Source organism: Carlito syrichta, unplaced genomic scaffold (genome assembly GCF_000164805.1).
Source record: "Carlito syrichta isolate Samal-C Ts95f unplaced genomic scaffold, Tarsius_syrichta-2.0.1 Scaffold316198, whole genome shotgun sequence".
Classification (NCBI taxonomy): domain Eukaryota; kingdom Metazoa; phylum Chordata; class Mammalia; order Primates; family Tarsiidae; genus Carlito; species Carlito syrichta.
Window position 1 is genome coordinate 919,517 of NW_007260294.1, and position 19,257 is coordinate 938,773.

Below are 19,257 nucleotides of genomic sequence, written 5' to 3' on the forward strand. Positions count from 1 at the left end.
CTCAGCCTTCCAAGTAGTTGGAACTACAGGCGTGCACTACCACGCCCGGCTAATTTTTGACTTATTGTAGAGATGAAGTCTCGTCAAGTTGCCCAGGCGGGTCTCGAACCCGCGGGCTCAAGCAATGCACTCACCTCGGCCTCCCAAAGTGCTGGGATTACAGGTTGAGTCACTGAGCCCGGCCATGAACATTTTTCTTAATATCAGGTGTTCTTTCACAATATCATTTTTTGTGAAACACTTTTGTTTGAAAGTTACAGCACACTGTTTTAATGCTGCAGTCCTCCCTTAGTAGACATTTAGGCTGTTTCCCAAAATTTTACTCTTAAAATAGTCTTTTTGTGTGTGTGTGTTAGAGTCTCACTCTGTCACCTAGGCTGGAATGCAGTGACACGCTCATGGCCACTGCAGCCTCCTCCTACTGGACTCAGGTGATCCTTCTGCTGCCTCAGCCTTCCAAGTAGCCAGAACTACAAGCACATGCCACCACGCACGGCTAATTTTTTTTTTTTAACTGCTGCTTTCCTGTATCCTTGTTTGCGTGTATGATGATTTCCTAACCTAACTTTTTATAAGTAAAATTGCGCAGTCAAAGGCTATGTATGTTTTAAGGGCTTGAGTGTACATTACCCAGTTTCTCTCAGTTGATACTTGGTTTAGTAGAGATTTGAGAAGGCCTTTTGTTATCAACTCTTCCAGGCTGAGTATCATCATTTAAAACAGAAACAAAAATAACATACAGACCAAAATCTGCCAGTTTGATTGATGACAAATGATGTCTGATTCATGATTTTAAATTTGCATTTTTTGATCACTCATGAGTTGAACACTTGAAAATACATTCATGACATTATTTTTAAATAGAATGGCTTTGATTATGTTAAAATCTGGTCTTAAACACAAACAGTAGCAAAAACTTGTAGTAACAGGAACTTGTGGAATCCATCCCTGCCTTCCCCTTTTGCTTCTATCCCTGATTTAGAACCCAGAGGGCAAGTTGTAAGAATGACGTGTGTTGTTCTGTCTTCCCCCTTTTCGGTTCCTATTTCCCTGTGCTCGGATTCCCGTGTGCCAAGCAGAGGGCATCAGGCACAGCGGCCCGGCCAGTCCTCCTGCAGGTGGCGGAGTCGGCCTACAGGTTTGGTCTGGGCTCCATCGCTGGAGGTCAGTACTGCATGAGTGACCATCTTACATTCATTATTCCTGCTGTCCTTTCCCAGAGGCTCCCTCCCAACCAGTCGAGGCAGCCTGCTGTAGCCTTGCCTAAGCCACGTACCGGTACGCCGACGAGACAGGGAAGAAAACAGGAAACAGTTGTTCCTGTTCCCATCTCACTTGTCCCTGTTCCAATCTTGCCTGTCCCTGTCTCCATCTCATGTGTTCCTGTCCCCATCTCGCTTGTCCCTGTCTCTATCTCATGTGTTCCTGTTCCTATCTTGCTTGTCCCTGTCCCCATCTCACTTGTCCCTGTCCCCATCTCACGTGTCCCCGTTCCTAGCTCACTTGTCCCTGTCCCCATCTCACGTGTCCCTGTTCCCATCTCGCTTGTCCCTGTCCCCATCTTGCTTGTTGTCCCCATCTCACGTGTGTCCCTGTCCCCATCTCACTTTCCCTGTTCCCATTTCAGGTTGTCCCTGTTTCCTTCTCCCATACCTGCTTGTGTCAAGGACTTCCAAGTGGCATTCTTCCCCCACTTCCTATAGACAGGCTTTTTAGACAGCACAATAATGAGGTTAGGCTTTAGCACTGTGTTTTTTATTTAAACTGTCTGTGGCCCTCTCTTATAGGGGAATACTTGAATAAAAGCCCACAATTGTTTATAATGGGTATAGAAAGGTAGCACTGTTTTAAAATCTATACATGTAAAACTTGATTTTTTCCTCTGTTTTCTTTGTCCTGAACCCACTCCTATTTCCCTACAATTGTCCTCATTCTTTCTGAAATGTCGGTATTGTTTCACTTCAGCTGTTGGCGCCACGGCTGTGTATCCTATTGACCTTGTAAAAACTCGAATGCAGAACCAACGGTCCACGGGCTCTTTTGTGGGAGAACTCATGTATAAGAACAGCTTTGATTGCTTTAAGAAGGTGCTGCGTTACGAAGGCTTCATTGGACTGTACAGAGGTCAGTGCTGTGCCCAGCTCACGTGAGGTGAAATGGGAGTTGGGTGGGGTTTCCCATCCCAGTGCCTGAAATGAACCAGAGAGACAGGCCGAGCATGGAGTCAAGGCAGCTTCTCAACTCTCCACTCGATAGAATTGACTTGGGCACCCAGGGTGTGGTTAATCCACATAGCCCATAGCCAGAAAGTCATTTCCATTGCTCCGTTACATGCTTTATGTCCTAAAATAATACATTATTTTCAAAAACATCTTCAGTGATTTTTTTTTTTGTGGGGGGAGCAGGGGTTGAATCAGTGTCTCACTGTGTTGCCCAGGCTGGAGTACAGTGGCACGATCATGGCGCACTGCAGCCTCCACCTCCTGGGCTCAGGAGATCCTTCTGCCTCAGCCTCCTGAGTAGATAGGACTAGAAGTGTGCGCCATTACATCTGGCTAATTTTTTGACTTTTTTTAGAGATGAGGACTTGCTTTGTTGCCCTGGCTAGTCTCAAACTCCTGGGCTTAAGCGATCCTCCTGTCTCAGCCTTTCAAAGTAAGTTTTTTAAAGGCTCATGTTGTTTGTGTTCTTGACGTACTCTACCACCAGCAGAGGGAAAGACATTCTGGGAACAGAACAAAGTTTCCTGGGTATTAATGATTCTCTTGGAATAGACCACAAAGAAGTCTGTCAAGCAGGTAACTACCAAGTAGTACCCAAGGGAACCCTGCTTTGCGGTCTCTTCCCCAGTTCAAGTTACCGCTTTGCTTCATCTGACGGTCAGCCCAAGTGTACCACACTATAGTTGGGTAGCCCTGTGGTCTCCACCTGCTCCTTTGACCACCTAAGGTCATTAAGCAACGGTAACAGTAGCAAAGAGTATGTCATCACTCTTTGGAGAAGGTCCTTCGGGCCCTGACTGCCTTTCCCTCGGCCCTGGCAGTAGGAGACGTGGCGCCCAACTTCTCTGTTTCCGTTTGCCTTCTACAAAAAGGAGAGTGTGTTGGCATCCACTGAAATATGGCATCAAAAGACTGTTCAAGCTGGGGCACTGTCAAGTTGGCAGCTGCAGAGATTGTGGGCTTCTCCCACCTGTCCCATAGGGGTGCTCACCCCAGGAGGAGGGTATTCAGTGCTCTCTCCAGGGAGTGGGTGTTCAGTGCTCACTCTAGGTGGAAGGTGTTGAGTGCTTTGGCACCCTATAAACCTGGGCCTCTGGCCTCTTCTGCCATCTGCTGACTCCAGTCTTCAAATTTAGCACCCAAGTTAAAAAGCAAAAATAACCTTTCAGAAGCTTCTCCCCTTCAAAGCTAGGAGGTTCAGCCTCCAGAAGACCCCACTGGGCAGGTCCTGTTGTGTGGGTGCACAGCCCCCATCGGGCCCTTTGATCTTTGCTCTGTGCTTCCTCTCCTCCTTCTCCGCCTCTGTCTCTTCTGGTATTGGAAGGTCTCTGACCCCTGGTGATTGATCATGATCCTACAGGGTCACTGTCTCCCATTTGGAACCTATACTGCCCCTCCCCCTATGACAACAACCTTGCAAATGAAATGGCTTCCAAGTGGTACAAGTTGAATATCACTTGGCAGCAGTCAGGTCAAAGTGACCACCTCACCTGTTCCTACGGATGGTTTTTTGAAGACTCTGAGCCTCACATCTGGGCCGATGCCTGAGTGTCAGCATTGCTGCGTGAAGTGACTTCATAGACTTTCTTGGTGTTGGGCTAAGCATCCAGGGGCCTTTGGAGTCACAAGAACCCTTCCCAGTGCTGCCGGTGTCGTGCATGTGTCTGAGCTGACTTGGGGTATTTTTCATTCTGAGTCCCTCCTTTTTCCTCTGTGACCATACCTTACAGTTCTGATTCTTGATTCCCCTGGAGCGAGCCTGAGCCCTGAGTGCTGAGCGCATGTGGGCTGTGAAGACGCTGTCCCTCTTGACACCTCAGTTCCCACATCTCTGCAATGGGCATGACTGTTTTTCATGTCTCGGGGAAGGGCAAGTATTCATTCAGGCAGAGACAGAGGCTCACTGGGCTCCAGGGGGGCTGCCCTTCACTTTCTTCCTGGGTAGAAACAGCCAGGTGACCAGCCTGCCTCAGGGCGGCATGCTGGTCTGGGCTATGTGTCAGAATGGCCAGTGGGTGTGCCCAGGAGACTGGTTCTGAGGGTCACCTGTATCCTACTGATAGCTTCTCTCTCCTAGTAGACGACTTTCGAGTAAAAGATGAGTGTAGAACTTTGGTTTAGTTCTGTTCTATAGTCTGGATCTTGAGAGAAGCAGATAACTAACAGTTCAGGTTTTCCAAAATAATAATTACTTACAACATTGCTATGAAATGATTATTCTTGCTTGGTTCGGGGTCAACTTTCTTTCTTTCGTTTCTTGCTTCTGGCACATAATCATTCATTAATAATTGTGTGTAACTATATATTTACACATGCTTGTTGGGCAAGACAGAGATCAGATGAAAATGCAGGGTGCTTAGGAGAAGCCATCATTGTTAATTTTAGAAATTATAATAGAAATAAAAAAAAAACTGAAGTGTTTCTGAGACTCAGTAGTATAACCTTGATGTACCAAGTCAAGCTCTAAATGCCTGTGTGTAATTCTCTGCATATTTCTCCTTAAGTGTAATGCTATTACTTATAAAATTATTGCAGGGGAAACTGTTCATTTTAAATCTTGAGAATATAGACTTGCTGCCTAGTGATATTTGGGAGTGTTCGAGCATATCTGTGACTTAGAAACATGTTTTGAATATGGAGTGTATTTTTCCATGGTTGTATTGAGAATTTTGCTGAACATGACACTTTTCTCCGTCAAGACATACATCATTGCCGGTGTGTCCTGGATGGATGATCTGGGAATGTTGCACACACGAGGTCTCTCCCCTGTTGTAAAGTTACCCTTGTGTATACTTGAAAAAAAGCTGGCCGTTGGCCCTGAAGAAGGTGGCTTTGCAGCATAGGCCCTTGTTGTCAGACTCACAAGTCCCTCTCTCCACCATTCTTTTTTTTTTCTTATAACAACAGTCCAAGAAGCTGCTTTGTATTTAGAGCTCCCTTTTGCAGAACACTCCTGCCCCCACCGCCACTCCCTCAGCTATTTGCCCCTTGGCTGGGGAGGTGGGGGCGCCTGCTTCTGCACAGAGCCCTGGAGCTATTGGGTATCACCAGAGACTGTAGTGGTGCCCTGGTCCCAAGGAAGCCCCAGCACTGTGGCGGTGGGCCTGCTGGTGAGGCCTTCGGTGTCCCCGTGCCAAGTCCGGGTGACTTTCTTGTTGTGAGTCAGTGGTGTCTGCTCTGGGTGCATCTGCCCAGCTCTGCTTCTCTGTCTCTGAAGTCTCTTCCTCATGTTTTGAGTAAGTTTTGGTTTCTGGAAAAGAACCCCTTAAAAGTCCTGGGAGACAGGCTCTGAAACCTTCTCTATAACGCAGTCTGCTATATATATATATATATAGCACGTGTGTGTGTGTGTGTGTGTACAAGAAAATGGCTGATTTCCCTTGTTTTGGGGGAAGTTTTGAACACCTAACCTCAGGCTAAGTCTGTCTGTTTCAGGGAAACGGCACCTGAGATAACCCAGGTCTCTCTGAGCCCCTAGTACAGTCTTCCTGCTTGGTCTCTAGGGTGATTTAACTGCTCAGGTGCTTGGGTCTTTAATGAATTACCTGACAGCTCATTTGGTTTGAATGACCGGCATGACCAAAGGAGACCCCACTATGGCCTGCTGTGGCCTCAGTGTCCTAAAGAGAAACAATTGATTGGGTAATCATCCGTAATTAATCCTCTTCACCTTCTGGGAATAACTAATTTCTGCTTTTAAACCTTGCTGCATTTGTCTCCCTCAGATGCTTCAGGCTATGAGGTGAGCAGCCTTAGGAACTGAAAAATGTTCTGAGAGGATCTTGGGGGGAAAGATGTGTCTGAGGGAACTCAGGATCCATCGGAAATACTTCTTAGAGGAAGGTTTTTGTTTCTGTTGGTGGGAGAAGCCCTAAAGAAAAATCTTCCAGAAGAAGGAATTAGATCAGTTAATGAATTTAACTTAATTTGGAGCAGTACTTAACCTTTGAGGAAATTGGCACACAAAAAAATGGGTAAACCCATTGATGCCTACTTGTAAAGTGTTAAATGTGTCTATTTCAAGTTACCTGGGTGGTGCAAAGCAGTCATCTTCCATGCTGGAATGTTCTCAAGGTGACATCTAGAGGATGCTGTGGTGATGTCTCAGGAAGTTATTGATACGCTTATGTTCTAGAAGGAGGTTTTGCCAGGCAGCTGGGTTAAGTTCGGTCTCCTCCGTGGTTGATGGTTCTGTAGGAGGGAGAACCCGAATGCTGTGGGTTTACAGTGAGATTCTTTCTTCTTGTGTCATTCTCACAGATACAAATAATCACATAAATTCTAGCACCAAAATGAATTGGTTGAAATTTCCCTGACTTGTTTTGTATTACTTAAGAACATGTGCCTCTTAGGACAAAGCACAGTTAATCCACAAATTGCACTAGTGTCCATCCGTGTCCACAAAACTTTTAATGAATGCTAAGTGGTTTGGTCTGAGTCTTGTTTTCTTGGCCAATTTCTGCTCATTTTCATTTAGGGTATTAAGCTGTGAAAAGTTCAGATTTGTGTTTGGTTATATTTGGTAAATGAGAATCAGCAGAAGACATGGATGGGTCATGGGTTGGGTTATCAAATCTTCAGAACTCTCCAGTGCAGCAAGCACAGGATGTTGGAACCTAAGGGGGCACAACTAGGGACCATGACCAGAGGATGGAACTGTACGTATACTACGGAGGAGAAGGTTGATGAAGCACTCGTTCCATGCCTTGGGATGACCATTTATGACAGCTCCTGTCATTGCCAAAACTGAAACAAGGGAAACAGGCTAAACCTTAGCGGGAGGGAAATAATTCAGATCCCAGGAAAGACAGCCAGGGTGTCTGTCCTAGGTGACCCTGGAAAGTCAATGAGCCTTTCTCCAGTGATCTTCACCCCAGAAAGCCCCACAGTCGAGTGGTCAGGGGACCAGATTGTTTCTAGACTGTCACTGGGATCACTGGTTTCATGTTTTTGCACGCAGTCTCCCAGATGCCCTGAGCCGAGCTGAGACTGGCTTGAGATTGTGAGTGTCATACCATTTCACCTGGGCAAGCAGGTGACTGAGTCTTGGCCTTTGTCCCAGCTACTCCCCAGCTCTGTGGTCTGAGCACCTGGGGTAGCCACCCAGGGAGCCCTGCAGAGCAGGCTGGTCTCAGGGCTTTGAAAGAGGATCCTGATGTGGGGAGGAGGGGAACGCCTCAGGCCTGGGGCATGTGATGGGAGGAGGAAGGACGCTGAGCAGGTGAAGAAAGACTAGGTAAATGAAAGCCTTGGCAGGGCGCAGGCCGATGGCTCCAGAAGGAAGGTCAATCTGATGCTGACAGCACAGGAGCCTCTCTGGAAGACGTGGCAAGTGTAGGCATCTTGGGTGAGGTCAGGAGGGTAAGAATTCACACAGGAGGGGGCGCCACCAGATAGAAGCTGGATGATGCAGCAGTGTGCCAGCCATGGCTGCAGCCTCTGGAATGGGGCGTCTTCTGAATCCATCAGGCCCCCAGGCCCCACTCTGCCCTAAGTACCTCCTACCCATGCCTTACTCTCCGAAAACCTCCCCAGGGCTATGGGAGTGTATTTCTGTCTACACCGAGGCAGGACTGGAAGTGTCACCTGTGTTGGCAGATTCTGTCCCTGCTGGTGGCCTCCTGGCTTCTGTGTTCGGCTAGGCTTACCCCAGGGGTCCTTTGGCATGCAGATCATGGTGGTCCCTTATCCTGGCTTCCCACTATGGTTTCTCTGAGCTCTTTCCAGCGGGCTCCCAACACCGTGTGTTCATAAGTGGGGACTTTGTGTGTGTCAACTTATTTTGTCTTCACAGCTGCCCCGTGAAAATGGTACCATGATTATTCCCATTCTATAGATGTGGAAACTAAGAGATTGGGTGACTTGCCCACAGGCACACAGGTGACAAACAGCAGAGTTAGAACTGAAGCCCAGCAAGCAACCTGGCTGCCAGCTCTGGGTTCTTCTGCCGCCTGGTACATTGTGAAAATTGCTTATCAGCAGAGCCTGAGAAAGGTCTAAACTTTTCATGAAAAGATTTTGTTTTGGCTTAAAAACATTGTTGGAACCAGGTGCAGTGGCTCATGCCTATGATCCCAGCACCGTGGGAGGCAGAGGTGAGAGAATTGCTTGAGCCCAGGAGTTAAAGACTAGCCTGGGCAACTTGACGAGACCTTGTCTCCACAATAAATCAAAAACTTAGCTTGGCATGGTGGCACATGCCTGTAGTTCCAGCTACATGGAAGGCAGGGGCAGAAGTATGGCCTAAGCCCATCAGGTCGAGGCTGCCGTGAGCCATGAACATGCCACTGTGCTCCAGCCTGGGCGACAGAGTGAGACTCTGACTCAAAAAGAACAAAAACAAAAAACATTGTTAGAGATGTGTTGTGATGTCAGTGCCTCTTCCTTATCTTTGCCTGGAGTAAGCAGGGTCCCTAGACGCTCTCAGACCTTATGTACTCTACCCTGCTTGGGGACAGTTCTTCCGAGACAGGCAGAGTGTCATGGGGACTGTATGCTCCTTACTTATTTTGGACTGTGAACATCACTCAGGCCAAACTGCCTCTGGTAAACAAGAAATCAAGGATCTGCCTTGAGAAGACAGGCAGAAAGCAGCATTTCGTCTTCTGAACACGCTATACTAGAGGTGAGGAGTGTCTGCCCTTCATGTACATGTACCAGAGTAGACTCTGTGGATGACCATAAGCATCCTTAAATGACCAACAAGGACCTAGAGTTGTAAGAATAACTCTGCAAGGTCACTCACCGTGGAAGAGGTGTAGACGTGGGGGCCCAGCCCGGGGCCGCCTGCCTCCAGGGCCCATGTCCAGGCCTTGGCCCTGACTGCCCAGTCGTCCTTCCAGCTCTGAAATTCCAGTCTGTTTCTGACGAGTCCTTAAGTCTTGTGTAGTAGCCCTGGGTAGAGGGTCTGCCTCCTCTGGGGGCACCTCCTTTGGGGGTGGGGCTGGGTTGAAGCTTGGCCCCCACCTTTAGCTCCAAGCTCGCGGGCTACACATGGGCCTGGATTCAGAGGGAATGGCAAGATTTCCATCTCCAGCCTATGAAATTTGAAGACAAAACACTGCACTACTACCGTGCCCTGTAAATCCTTTCCCACATCAGCAGCCTCCTGGTAGCATGGAATGACCAGGGCAGCACTGCCATGTGTGCTCACAGAGCCCGACTAAAAGAAGAAGCTTAGAGAGCTCACCGTATGCATAAACCTCACCAGAGCCAGCTGAGAAATGGACTGCTGTTTTGACAAGTTAGAAATGACATACGTCCGTTCTCCATTTCAATGGTTAAAATGAATTTCCAGGACCCAACAGAAGCATCTTATATTCGAAACCTGATTTTTCTGCCATGTTCCTCAGGTGTCCCACACACTTGCCCTCAGATGTGACCATGACTGCCCCTGGGTTGGCTGCTGCCGGCACTGGGGCCAAATCGCCCTGCTCCTCATAGGCTGAGGTGAAGCAGGGTCCTTGGAATGCCTGCCTGACTTTTCATTGTCCCACAGGTCATGGCCTTCCCAAGGAGCATTGGCCCAGGATGGAGGGTGGCAAGACCACCTGTGTGGTAGCCTGGGCGAATAACCCAAGTCCCCTCTGTGCTCCAGCTTAGCCAGGGCTCTCACTGCAAATGGGTCTTAGCCGCCACTTCCCTGAGTGCTCCCCTCAGGCCTGGCACCCAGGAGTGGGTCTATGTAAGTTTAATCTTACCGAGTTGAAGTCATCCACTGTATGGAAGGAACCCTGGCTTTGCTAGCTTGCTGATCGGTGACTTCAGCCTCCCACCTCCTCTTCCCGCCTCAGCCCTCCACCCTTGCCAGCATCCTTCACCTTCTTGGGAGCTTTCTTTGGAAGCTCACTTTCTGCTCTCAGAGCCACTCCATGCATCGGCAGGATGCACTTTGTGTACCTGAGCATGGCCTGGCCAAGAAGGTGGACAGTGTACGAGGTGAGAACTCAGGTGCCGGAGCCAGGCCACCAGTGGGACCAACAACTGTGCACAGCATAGCTGCCACAGCAGCCTTGAAGCTGGCTCGGTTTCCTCTTTGGTAGCTGGGGATAAAAATAATGTCCACTGAGTGTGGTGCTTGTGTAGACCAAGTGTGTTCATCTGTGTGAAACACAGAGTAGTGCCCAGCATGTTGCAAGTGCCCCCAGGCCCTGGCTGCTGTTGTTATCATCACTATTATGATGTATCATAAGGCCTTCTGTGATCCAGCCACAGTCTCTGTGCCCTGGCTTTGTGCCTCAGCCTTGCAACCTCAGTGCCTTTGCACACACCGTTTGCTTTACCTGGACCCCTGTGTCCCCATTTTCCTCTCCAGTGAACTTCTGCTGACCCCCAAAAGCCCCAGAGCAAACAGCCCTTCTTCCTTGATGCTTCCCTCCCTCCTGAGGCAGAGTGACTGGTTCTGAATCTTTTGATGCTCCTGGGCTCTGGTATGTGGCAGCTCCATTATAAAGTGGCTTGTCTCCTGCTTGGCACACAGAGACAACCCGGGCTCCCTTTCCTTCCAAACTTGGGATCTCTTGGGGGAGTGGGGGAGATGGGAGCAGGATATCTGTTTAACCCAATTCCTCCCAGGACCAGGCACACATAGAAGGCACGTACTGAGTTCGTGCTGGACAAATAATTATGGTTGCCTTCCTTTTAGTCTTAATGCAGGGTTTTCTCTTTGTTTTTGCTGTTCACAATCATTACTAAATTTGCAGCAAGAAAGATAAATCTCGATAGCTTGAACGGCTGGCTGGAGGATTGTAGCTACACTGTAGTCATTTGGCTCTGTGGGCTGTTTTTTATTAGTCATTTTAAAAGACTGTCACGGGGTAGTTATGGAGACAAGAGATCATCATTTAAATCACAGTGCTTTCAACCCATCCACTGTTTTGGTCTACAATTTAATGATGAGAAAAATACATCTAGCAAGTAAATATTTAACTAAACATTTGGTACTTGACCTGAATGTAGAGTGTGAAATGGGACTTTCAGATGTGAAGACATGAGCAGGTGGATGCCACATGCTGCTAGTAGAACCCTGTGCTGCCCTTTGTCAGGTATCCCCAGCCTTCTCATGCTGTGGGTGTCTCGGTAGATGAATGTTTGGATGTCTGAGTGCAGCTTTGGGGAGATGCTGGTTTGCAGTGGGTGCACCTCCTCTGCCCGAATGGCTCATTCCTTTTCCCTCGAGGGCTGCCTTGGCTCACTTAGACTGTAAAGAGCAAAGCCCCACTTACACCAGGGAGGGCACGGGGGCTCCTGGTAACCATTCACGTAAGAAGGATCACAGAGATCTCTTAGGGATCTGAGGAAGGGAGCCCCAGTCTCAGTGGGACCGGAGGTCAGGGTGGCTCTACCCCTCCACATTTTTTTCCGCTAGCCAACCCACTTCTTTGATTATCCTTGGTTTCTGCATCCTTGACCTCGTGACATGAGCCATTCTCTCAGTTGTGCCTCTGTCTTACTGGCTCCACTGTCTCAAAGATCTTTCAGCTACCACCTGGAGAAGGGTCTTGATTGGCTCTGTTTTTGGTCCTGGAGGAAGGATCTTGATTGGCTGGCTCTGCTTTTGGTCCAGGAGAAGCATCCTGATTGACTAGCACTGCTTTTGGTCCTAAAGAAGGGTCCTGATTGGCTGACTCTTCTTTTGTTCCTGGAGAAAGATCCTGATTGGCTGGCTCTGCTTTTGGTTACCAGACCCTAGGGTCCAGGTTGTGACCCACGAGCTGCATAGCTTTTTGGTTTCTTCCCACTGCCCAGCCAGCTGTGGCCCTCAGGATGAGGCATGCTCAGGTAACATGGCTGCCCAGAGAAGGGGTGCAGATTCAAATGCTTACAAGGTAGTAAGTGGGCTGTGGAAGTGAGCACATGGGGCTGTGTGTGGGATGTGGATACACGCCTGCATGTTAAGCACATGCTCCATCGAGGAGTGCTAGCGATTAGATACTTGAGTGAGAGGACTCAGGATTGAACCCCGGTCCCACTGCTTATCAGCTAGGGAACTTGAAACAAATTACTTAATCTCTGTATGTCTTAGTTTCTTCCCTGTAGAGTGATTATGAGGATTAAATGCGTTAATGAAATGCTTTAAGTGGTGTCTGGCACATGATAAGCATTATGAGCATTCTCATTAGATCAGCATCCTCATCACTGTATAGTTCCACAGTGAAATGTACTTTCTTCTGTTCTTTCTAAAACATGTAGCTGTTGTGGTATATTTTGTTCCCCCTTTTGTAAAGCCATAAGGAGAGAGAAACATTTCTCAGTTGTGAGGGCATCTACACAGTAATAAAACTGAAAACTGCACTTGACCTCCTTGGGATACTGACATTGGGCAAGGCGAGCCTGTTGGTGAGTGGAGGCTGGGTCCCATCTGAAGGGTGGGGCCTTGCCCAGCTATAGCAGAGGGCTGTGACATCAGGAGGGTGGCACAGGACTGTTGGTCTGTGGATCCACCTGTCTGTCTCTGCAAGAAGGTTGCGTTGCGTTTGAAACCATGGACTTCTTGAAAAAACTCACCACAGGCTGGGTACTTGCAACCCTTAAGCTGGAGAACCCTGGCCCCAGGCTGCCCCTAGGAGGAGTGTGGGCGGGACTGGTCCCTCAGAAGCGGCCTCAAGGGGACCTCCTCATGGAGATGGATGAGGAAATGGCACTCCTGGTAATGGATACACCATGAGGCCCTCAGGAAGTCGGTGTGACAAGGGCTAGCTTAGAGGGCATTTCCAAGAAAAGACATTCATCGATGAGTCTTAAAACTTTCTTTTCCTAGCTGAAAACAGTGGCTCACGCCTGTAATCCCCACACTTTGCGAGGCAGAGACGAGAGGATTGCCAAGCCCACAGGTTTGAGACCAGCCTAGGCAACATGGCGAGACCTCATCCCTACAATAAATAAAAAAAATTAACTCGCTGTGGTGGCACATGCCTATAGTTCCAGCTGCTTAAAAGGCTGGATCAGAAGGTTTGCCTGAGTCCGGCAGGTTGAGGCGGTGGTGGCTGTGAATGTGCCACTATACTCCAGCCTGGGCAACAGAATGAGACTCTGACTCAAAAAGACAAACAAAAAAACCTTTCTTTTCTTAGAACAATTAAAAGTGGTGACTTTTTTGTTCAGACATTCATATCCCCTACCGTTCTGACTGCCTTGCCCAGAAGTGACCCTTCCCTGGTGAAGGCCACACCCCATGGTGCCCCGGGTACCTCCTTGATCTCCTGGGCCCAGGACTGAGGGCCCACGTGTCTGCCCACACCTGTCGCTTTCCACAGGCACCCTCGTCTCCCCATCGTTCATGCTGAAAACCAAGCAGTAACAGCCAAACCTGGCTTTTCATTCTGTCTCCTTCTCTCCTCTCGAGACACACACACACACACACACACACACACACACACACACACACACACATTGTGTGTCTTATCTGGTTTCCACACAGCAGCCAGGGCGACCTGTTAATAACATAAATTAGCCCATCGTTCTCCTGCTTCAGGCCCTCAATGGCTTCTCATCCAAGTGAGAGTAAATCAGGCCCAGAACCCCGGCCCATCGTGGGGCTCTCTCTGTGCAGCTCCTGTGAGGCCGTCCACATCATCCCTCACATTTGAGCTTACCAGGCTCAAGCCCCCTCAGCTTTCTGTGCCCTGTCTGTTCCCGTCCTCTGAATGCCTTTTCCCCAACTGTCACCTCCTCAGAATATCCTCACCCTCCTCTAAGCCCCAGCAAGTAAGCCTGAGTTGGTCTTGTCTCCCCTGCTCACCACCAAGTCACAGTTGTTAAAGGAATGAGTGGATGAATGGTGAGTGATTCCCAAGGATGAGAAAGATGTTGGAAATATACATATTCAGTGAAGTCCACTGGTTCAGTGGGAGGGCAAGGGGCAGACTGTTGGGGGCATGGAACTTCCTACACCATGGGTCCTATTGCCACATGTAACATGCAAGCAGCCCGGAACACAGGCGGGGATTGACTCAGGCCTGCTACAGCAGTGCGAAGTCCATGCTTACACGTTTAATTTCCGATATTCTCATGAAATGTAATAGCAGAAAACTCCACCAGAGATTAAGCAGTTTGGGGGTGGTCATCCAGTCTATAGAGCTGTTGATTTGTTGGACTGATGCTAATTAATCTAAAATTCTGCTACTTTTTTTTGATTTTTAGGTCTGTTGCCGCAGTTATTGGGAGTTGCCCCAGAAAAGGCCATAAAACTTACAGTAAGTCTTTTGAGCGGAGTGTCTCATTGAGGGAACTTACATACTCAGACATCGAGTGGGTATTCTTATGTGAAACAGCAGGTGTGTGTTCCCTCCGAGGTGCTAATTTAAGTGGCACCAACCACACACTGTCTGTCATGTACTCCCATTTAACACTGGACATCCAAAAACGTGATAGTGAGTTTGGAGAAGATATTTGGTGGTTGCTGTCATTCTTGTCCCAACAGCAGTAGCAGCTCAGTATCCTTCAATACCTGCCATGTACAGTATTTGCCACACTTTACCTTTTATGGTTTTAATCTCAAGCAAAGTGTGACCTGTAGTTAACAGATAAGGAAACTGAGGTCCCCCAGGGCATGCATAGCCTGCCTGTGTTCGCACAGCTCAAGCATCTCTGACTTCAGAATGTGCACTTTTTCTGGTCCACCTGCTTCTTGTAGAACTCACATTTAGGGCTGGTCCATGGGCATTTGCCAAAGCTGGATGCTGGAGTGTCTAGGCTGGAGCCAGAGCTAAGCTTTCTAGTAGACCACTCGCCCTGTACCTGTCCACACTTGGCTTCGGCGGGGACTCAATTAAAGTGCATGGGGGGATGGACAGGCACTGTATCACCAAGTACACCAAGGCCACGAAGCCCAGAAAGGAAAGCTTTGGTTTTAAAGTGGGCCACGGAACCTCAGAGCCTGGAATTCTTTTGCCATTTTATTATGTGACCTTGTGACAGCTAATATTTGTCTCTGGCCTATGTCTGCCAAAAATATGTGGTTGTTACTTAAAATTCCTTGTGGTACATATCATTTTGAGAATAGTATACTTAATTAATTAATGCGATTAATATTCTTTGATGATGATCCTTGAGGAATTTTTAGACACTGAATTTCTACTTTGCTGAAATATCTGCTCAGCCAAATGTGTCTCCATGATGAGTACTGTTTTCAATTAATCCTTGATAGAAGACTTGAATATGGTTCTTAATCAAGCCTTACAAAACAATATTTAAGTTATAAAATGTATGTTTTTGTGTTATCTCCATTGTCAACATAGCCTCCTTCTTAAGCTACTGTCATTGCAGGACATATTTGAATTTGGGGCTTGTAAGCCATTTGTCTTTTAGTTTTTCGCCCTGAAACATCAGGGCTGCATACATATTTTTTATTTTTAAAAATTGCCTGTATGCTATTAAGAGTACTTCTCAAACTATTTTAAGATCTGCTAATCTGTGCAGTTTATGATTATTCCAATAGACTGACAGGAAGAAATAACATATATTGACAGATGCATATTTATAAGTGTTTAATGACTTTCTTTATATTTTTCATCAGCTTCTATAAATATTTTTCTTCAAGGTGAATGATTTTGTGCGGGATAAATTTATGCACAAGGACGGTTCGGTCCCATTTGCAGCGGAAATCCTTGCTGGAGGCTGTGTGAGTACCTTGCAGACTTATATGTTGGAAAGCCTTGTTCCCACACCTGTTGTACTCACGGTCAGCGGGTGTGGACTGAGGTTTCTGTTTAACCGCAGATCCCATCCATGGGCAGAGGCTCCACGAGCACCCAGCCCTCCTGGACAGGTACCGTCCCAAGGTGGAAGGGTCAATGTTCCCTATGCCCTGCCTGGCCAGGCGTGCCTGTTCGCTCGCCTGTGCTTGCGGCCCGTTCTGCAATGAAAACCATTTGTGGCAGCAGTGTTTGGCTTTTGATGGTCTTTGCTTGCCTTTTCTAAAGTGCATTCTCAGGATGTTCCTTCTCACGGCCCCTCTGCTGGGTCAGGCATGAAGACTCTAGTCTAAAGGCCGTCCCAGAGCACCCGCTTTGCTTGGCCTCGCAGTGGCAGCAGCCATTTCGTCTTCCTTTGCTCGTGGGAGGGCAGCTCTGGGGATGACTGGGGACAGCTGACTGAGTGCTCTGCATCGGCAAATGCTGGGGCAGTTGTCTCTCGTGGGGACAGATGGCCTGCACCCTGACCTAACCTCAGCAAAGCAGCGTATCTCGCTGACCTCGTTGGGTTCGTCCATGTGAATGTGAGTGCTTTACGGAAACTGAACTCTGATACAAAGACTTGAGCTGGGTCGAGATAAGGTGGGTCAGGTAAACAGACTTTGATCACTCGGGCAATTCACTCTTGGTATTTTTTTCCATCTAAACTTATGTATTTTTTCTTACAAGAAAGATGGGGTCTTTTTTTTTTTTAGTCGATTTGCTCTGGGCAGGAAACAGTATTCCTAAAATAATTTTCTTCTTGAAAAATCACTGAGTTTGGAAGGTGAGAAGATGTCTGAGAATGTTAAATGTTTGCGTGGAAAGGGCTCATTGTCCTAGCTGGCGCTGAACGGCACAGAAGTCCTTGCCCCTGGTCATTCTGAAGAGGTGGGTGGAATCTGGCCACTGCCCGGCTCTCTGTTTGATCATTGACCTGTCAGAGATGGCCAGGCAGGGTCCTGTGCTCTGTAACATTAGGAGTATTCAGGAGGGAAGAAGGAGCCTTTAATGTCCTACATAAAAAGGCAGGACACAGTGATAATCAAAGAGGGTATTGGAAGCTGCAGAAACCACTCTCCCGCGAGCACTCTGCATTTATAGCAACTGCACGGCTTCCGTTTGGTAACTAGATTTTCTGTTTTTAAATAATGTATCCATGGGCTTCATCTGGCCCAGTCCCACAGACTGCTGTGGGCCCCAAGAGACAGCAGGGCGGTAGGTCAGGTGGGGCCTTTTTTTTTCTGTTTAAGTTTGGTTTTAAACCTGCTGAAAAGACATGATTATAGATCTTTGTAAGATTTAAAAATATAAAATTAACTATGTGATACTTTGCAAGATTCTGGCAGTCATTGTGGCATGGTGCCCGGAGGCTTATTCTCTTTGGGTTGAAAGCGCTTTGCCGGCACACGTGTCTGGGTGCCAGGGAGACTGGCCGTGGCACGCACCGCCTGGGTGCCATCTGTAGGTGGTCTTGTTTTTGTGTATGTGGTCGCCCATTTCAAACACAAAGCAGACTGGCATCAGAAGCGGTGCTTGGTTCTTGCAAAGACGTGGGGCCCTTTCCCAGCCTCATCTAAACACAGGCTTAAAGTGGAGCCGTTTGGGTTTTGCAACTACTTAAAATACTTGAGTGACGAAGCTCACCGTCCCCATCTTCAGAGACAGGCAGGCCTTGTCCTCACCATCTGGGTCTCCTGCTCATTTTGGCTTTTATCCCTAAGTTGTTGTTTTGAGAAGCAAGAGGTTACTTTCAGGTAAGCAATCCTGCAGGCAGCAAACAGCCCAGGCTCCTTTCCATCTCCAAGGGAGGCCAGGACACCATTTTTAGTGTGCGTGTGACTAGGCAGCGATGTCTCTCTCTGCAGGCTTGGGCGGGGCCTTCCCTATACATGGAGCTGGTCACACACTCTCAAAAGTCACTGTGCGTTCTGCAGCCCAGGATGTCCAGCTGGGAGTACAAAGGGTCATAGGAGTTTGTGTATCACCTGAGCTGTTCCTCGTTCTGGTTCATCCAAGCATTCTAGATGTTGACTTTTGGGTCCCTGGGGAGTTCACCTTGCGTTTTTTAGCAAGAATCAGTGCCAGCAACTGACTGCTGCACTGGTGACCCAAGCTTCCCATTTCTTTGAGCAGGCCTTTTCTGTTTTATATTCTGTTTTCTGCAGAAACAAGGAAAATAAGCAGGGAGATCTTTGTTTCATAGCCTCTCAACTTCATAGTTCTCAGTTCACCAGTCTGTTTTATTATTATTTTTAGAAAAATAAAAGTAATGGTAATCGTGGAGGGAAAAAATCATAGGCACTGAAAGGAATACTGTGTATCCCATTCCTTAATTTAATATTTTTGACATACTAAAACTTGTAACTGAAGAGATTGCAAAATCCCCTTCTGTTTCACTGACATCTGTAAAAGGGTTATTTTGATTTTATACTTAAACTCATTTCTCCCGCATGAGATTAGTTTTAGTTAAGAGAACTGTTAAAAATTTGACCTCAACTTCCTGCACATTTTTAGAGATTCATACTCAACAGCAGTGATAGATTCAGCACATTCAAAACTAAACTAGGGGCCAGGCTCGGTGGCTCAGCCTAAAATCCCAGCACTTTGGGAGGCTGAGGTGAGTGGATTGCCTGAGTCCATGGGTTCAAGACCCACCTGGGCAACTTGACTAAACCTCGTGTCTACAATAAATTTAAAAGACAATTAGCCAGGCATGGTAGCACACACTTGTAGTTCCAGCTACTTAGAAGGCTGAGGTGGAAGGATTGCTGGAGCCCAGCAGTTCGAGATTGTGGTGGCCAGGAGTGTGACACTGGACTCCAGTCTGGACGACAGAGTGAATCGCCAACTCAAAAAAACAAACAAAAAAACTAAACTGGGTACAAAGACAGTTCACATGCTCTGTCTACCAGGATTCCTTGTGGTTTGAGTTTTCCCCAAGTTGGCTTTCTGCATTCTAAACATGGCCAGCCGCTGTGGGACTTCTGACAGATGCCTGGACCCTCAACCTTCCCTGCTCCAAGTATCCGCACCTTCCCTAAACTATAGTCATTTCTTCAGGCCAAGATCAAGGGCAGCTTATAATTGAAATTTACACCTGATACTGAGTAAACTTAAATATTTTAGCACTCCACACTGTCGATAAACACCCTCTCTGTCTGCCTTACCATCAGCCCAACCACCCTCCCTCCCTTTCTCTCTCTCTAACTTTTTTTCCTTCTCCCTCTTTCCTTCCCCCTTCTTTCTCTCCCCCTACCCCCTCTCTCCCCACTTCCTCTCTTCTCTTTCTCTCTCTTTCCTTCTCTCCCCCTCTCTCCCCCTCTCCCTTTTCCTCCTCCCCTTCTTTCTCTCTCCCCCAC

At 47.8% G+C, this 19,257-nt stretch overlaps 1 protein-coding gene across 1 annotated transcript in view; it reads left to right on the forward strand.

The window, feature by feature from the left end:
• The window catches only part of SLC25A13 (solute carrier family 25 member 13), a 145,921-nt gene that overhangs the window by 71,562 nt on the left and 55,102 nt on the right, over positions 1-19,257 (forward strand). Inside the window, exons 9-12 of the mRNA XM_021706896.1 lie at positions 1,080-1,164; positions 1,966-2,124; positions 14,364-14,416; positions 15,763-15,843. Of these exons, the coding sequence (XP_021562571.1) occupies positions 1,080-1,164; positions 1,966-2,124; positions 14,364-14,416; positions 15,763-15,843 (378 nt within the window). The remainder of the gene's footprint in view (positions 1-1,079; positions 1,165-1,965; positions 2,125-14,363; positions 14,417-15,762; positions 15,844-19,257) is intronic.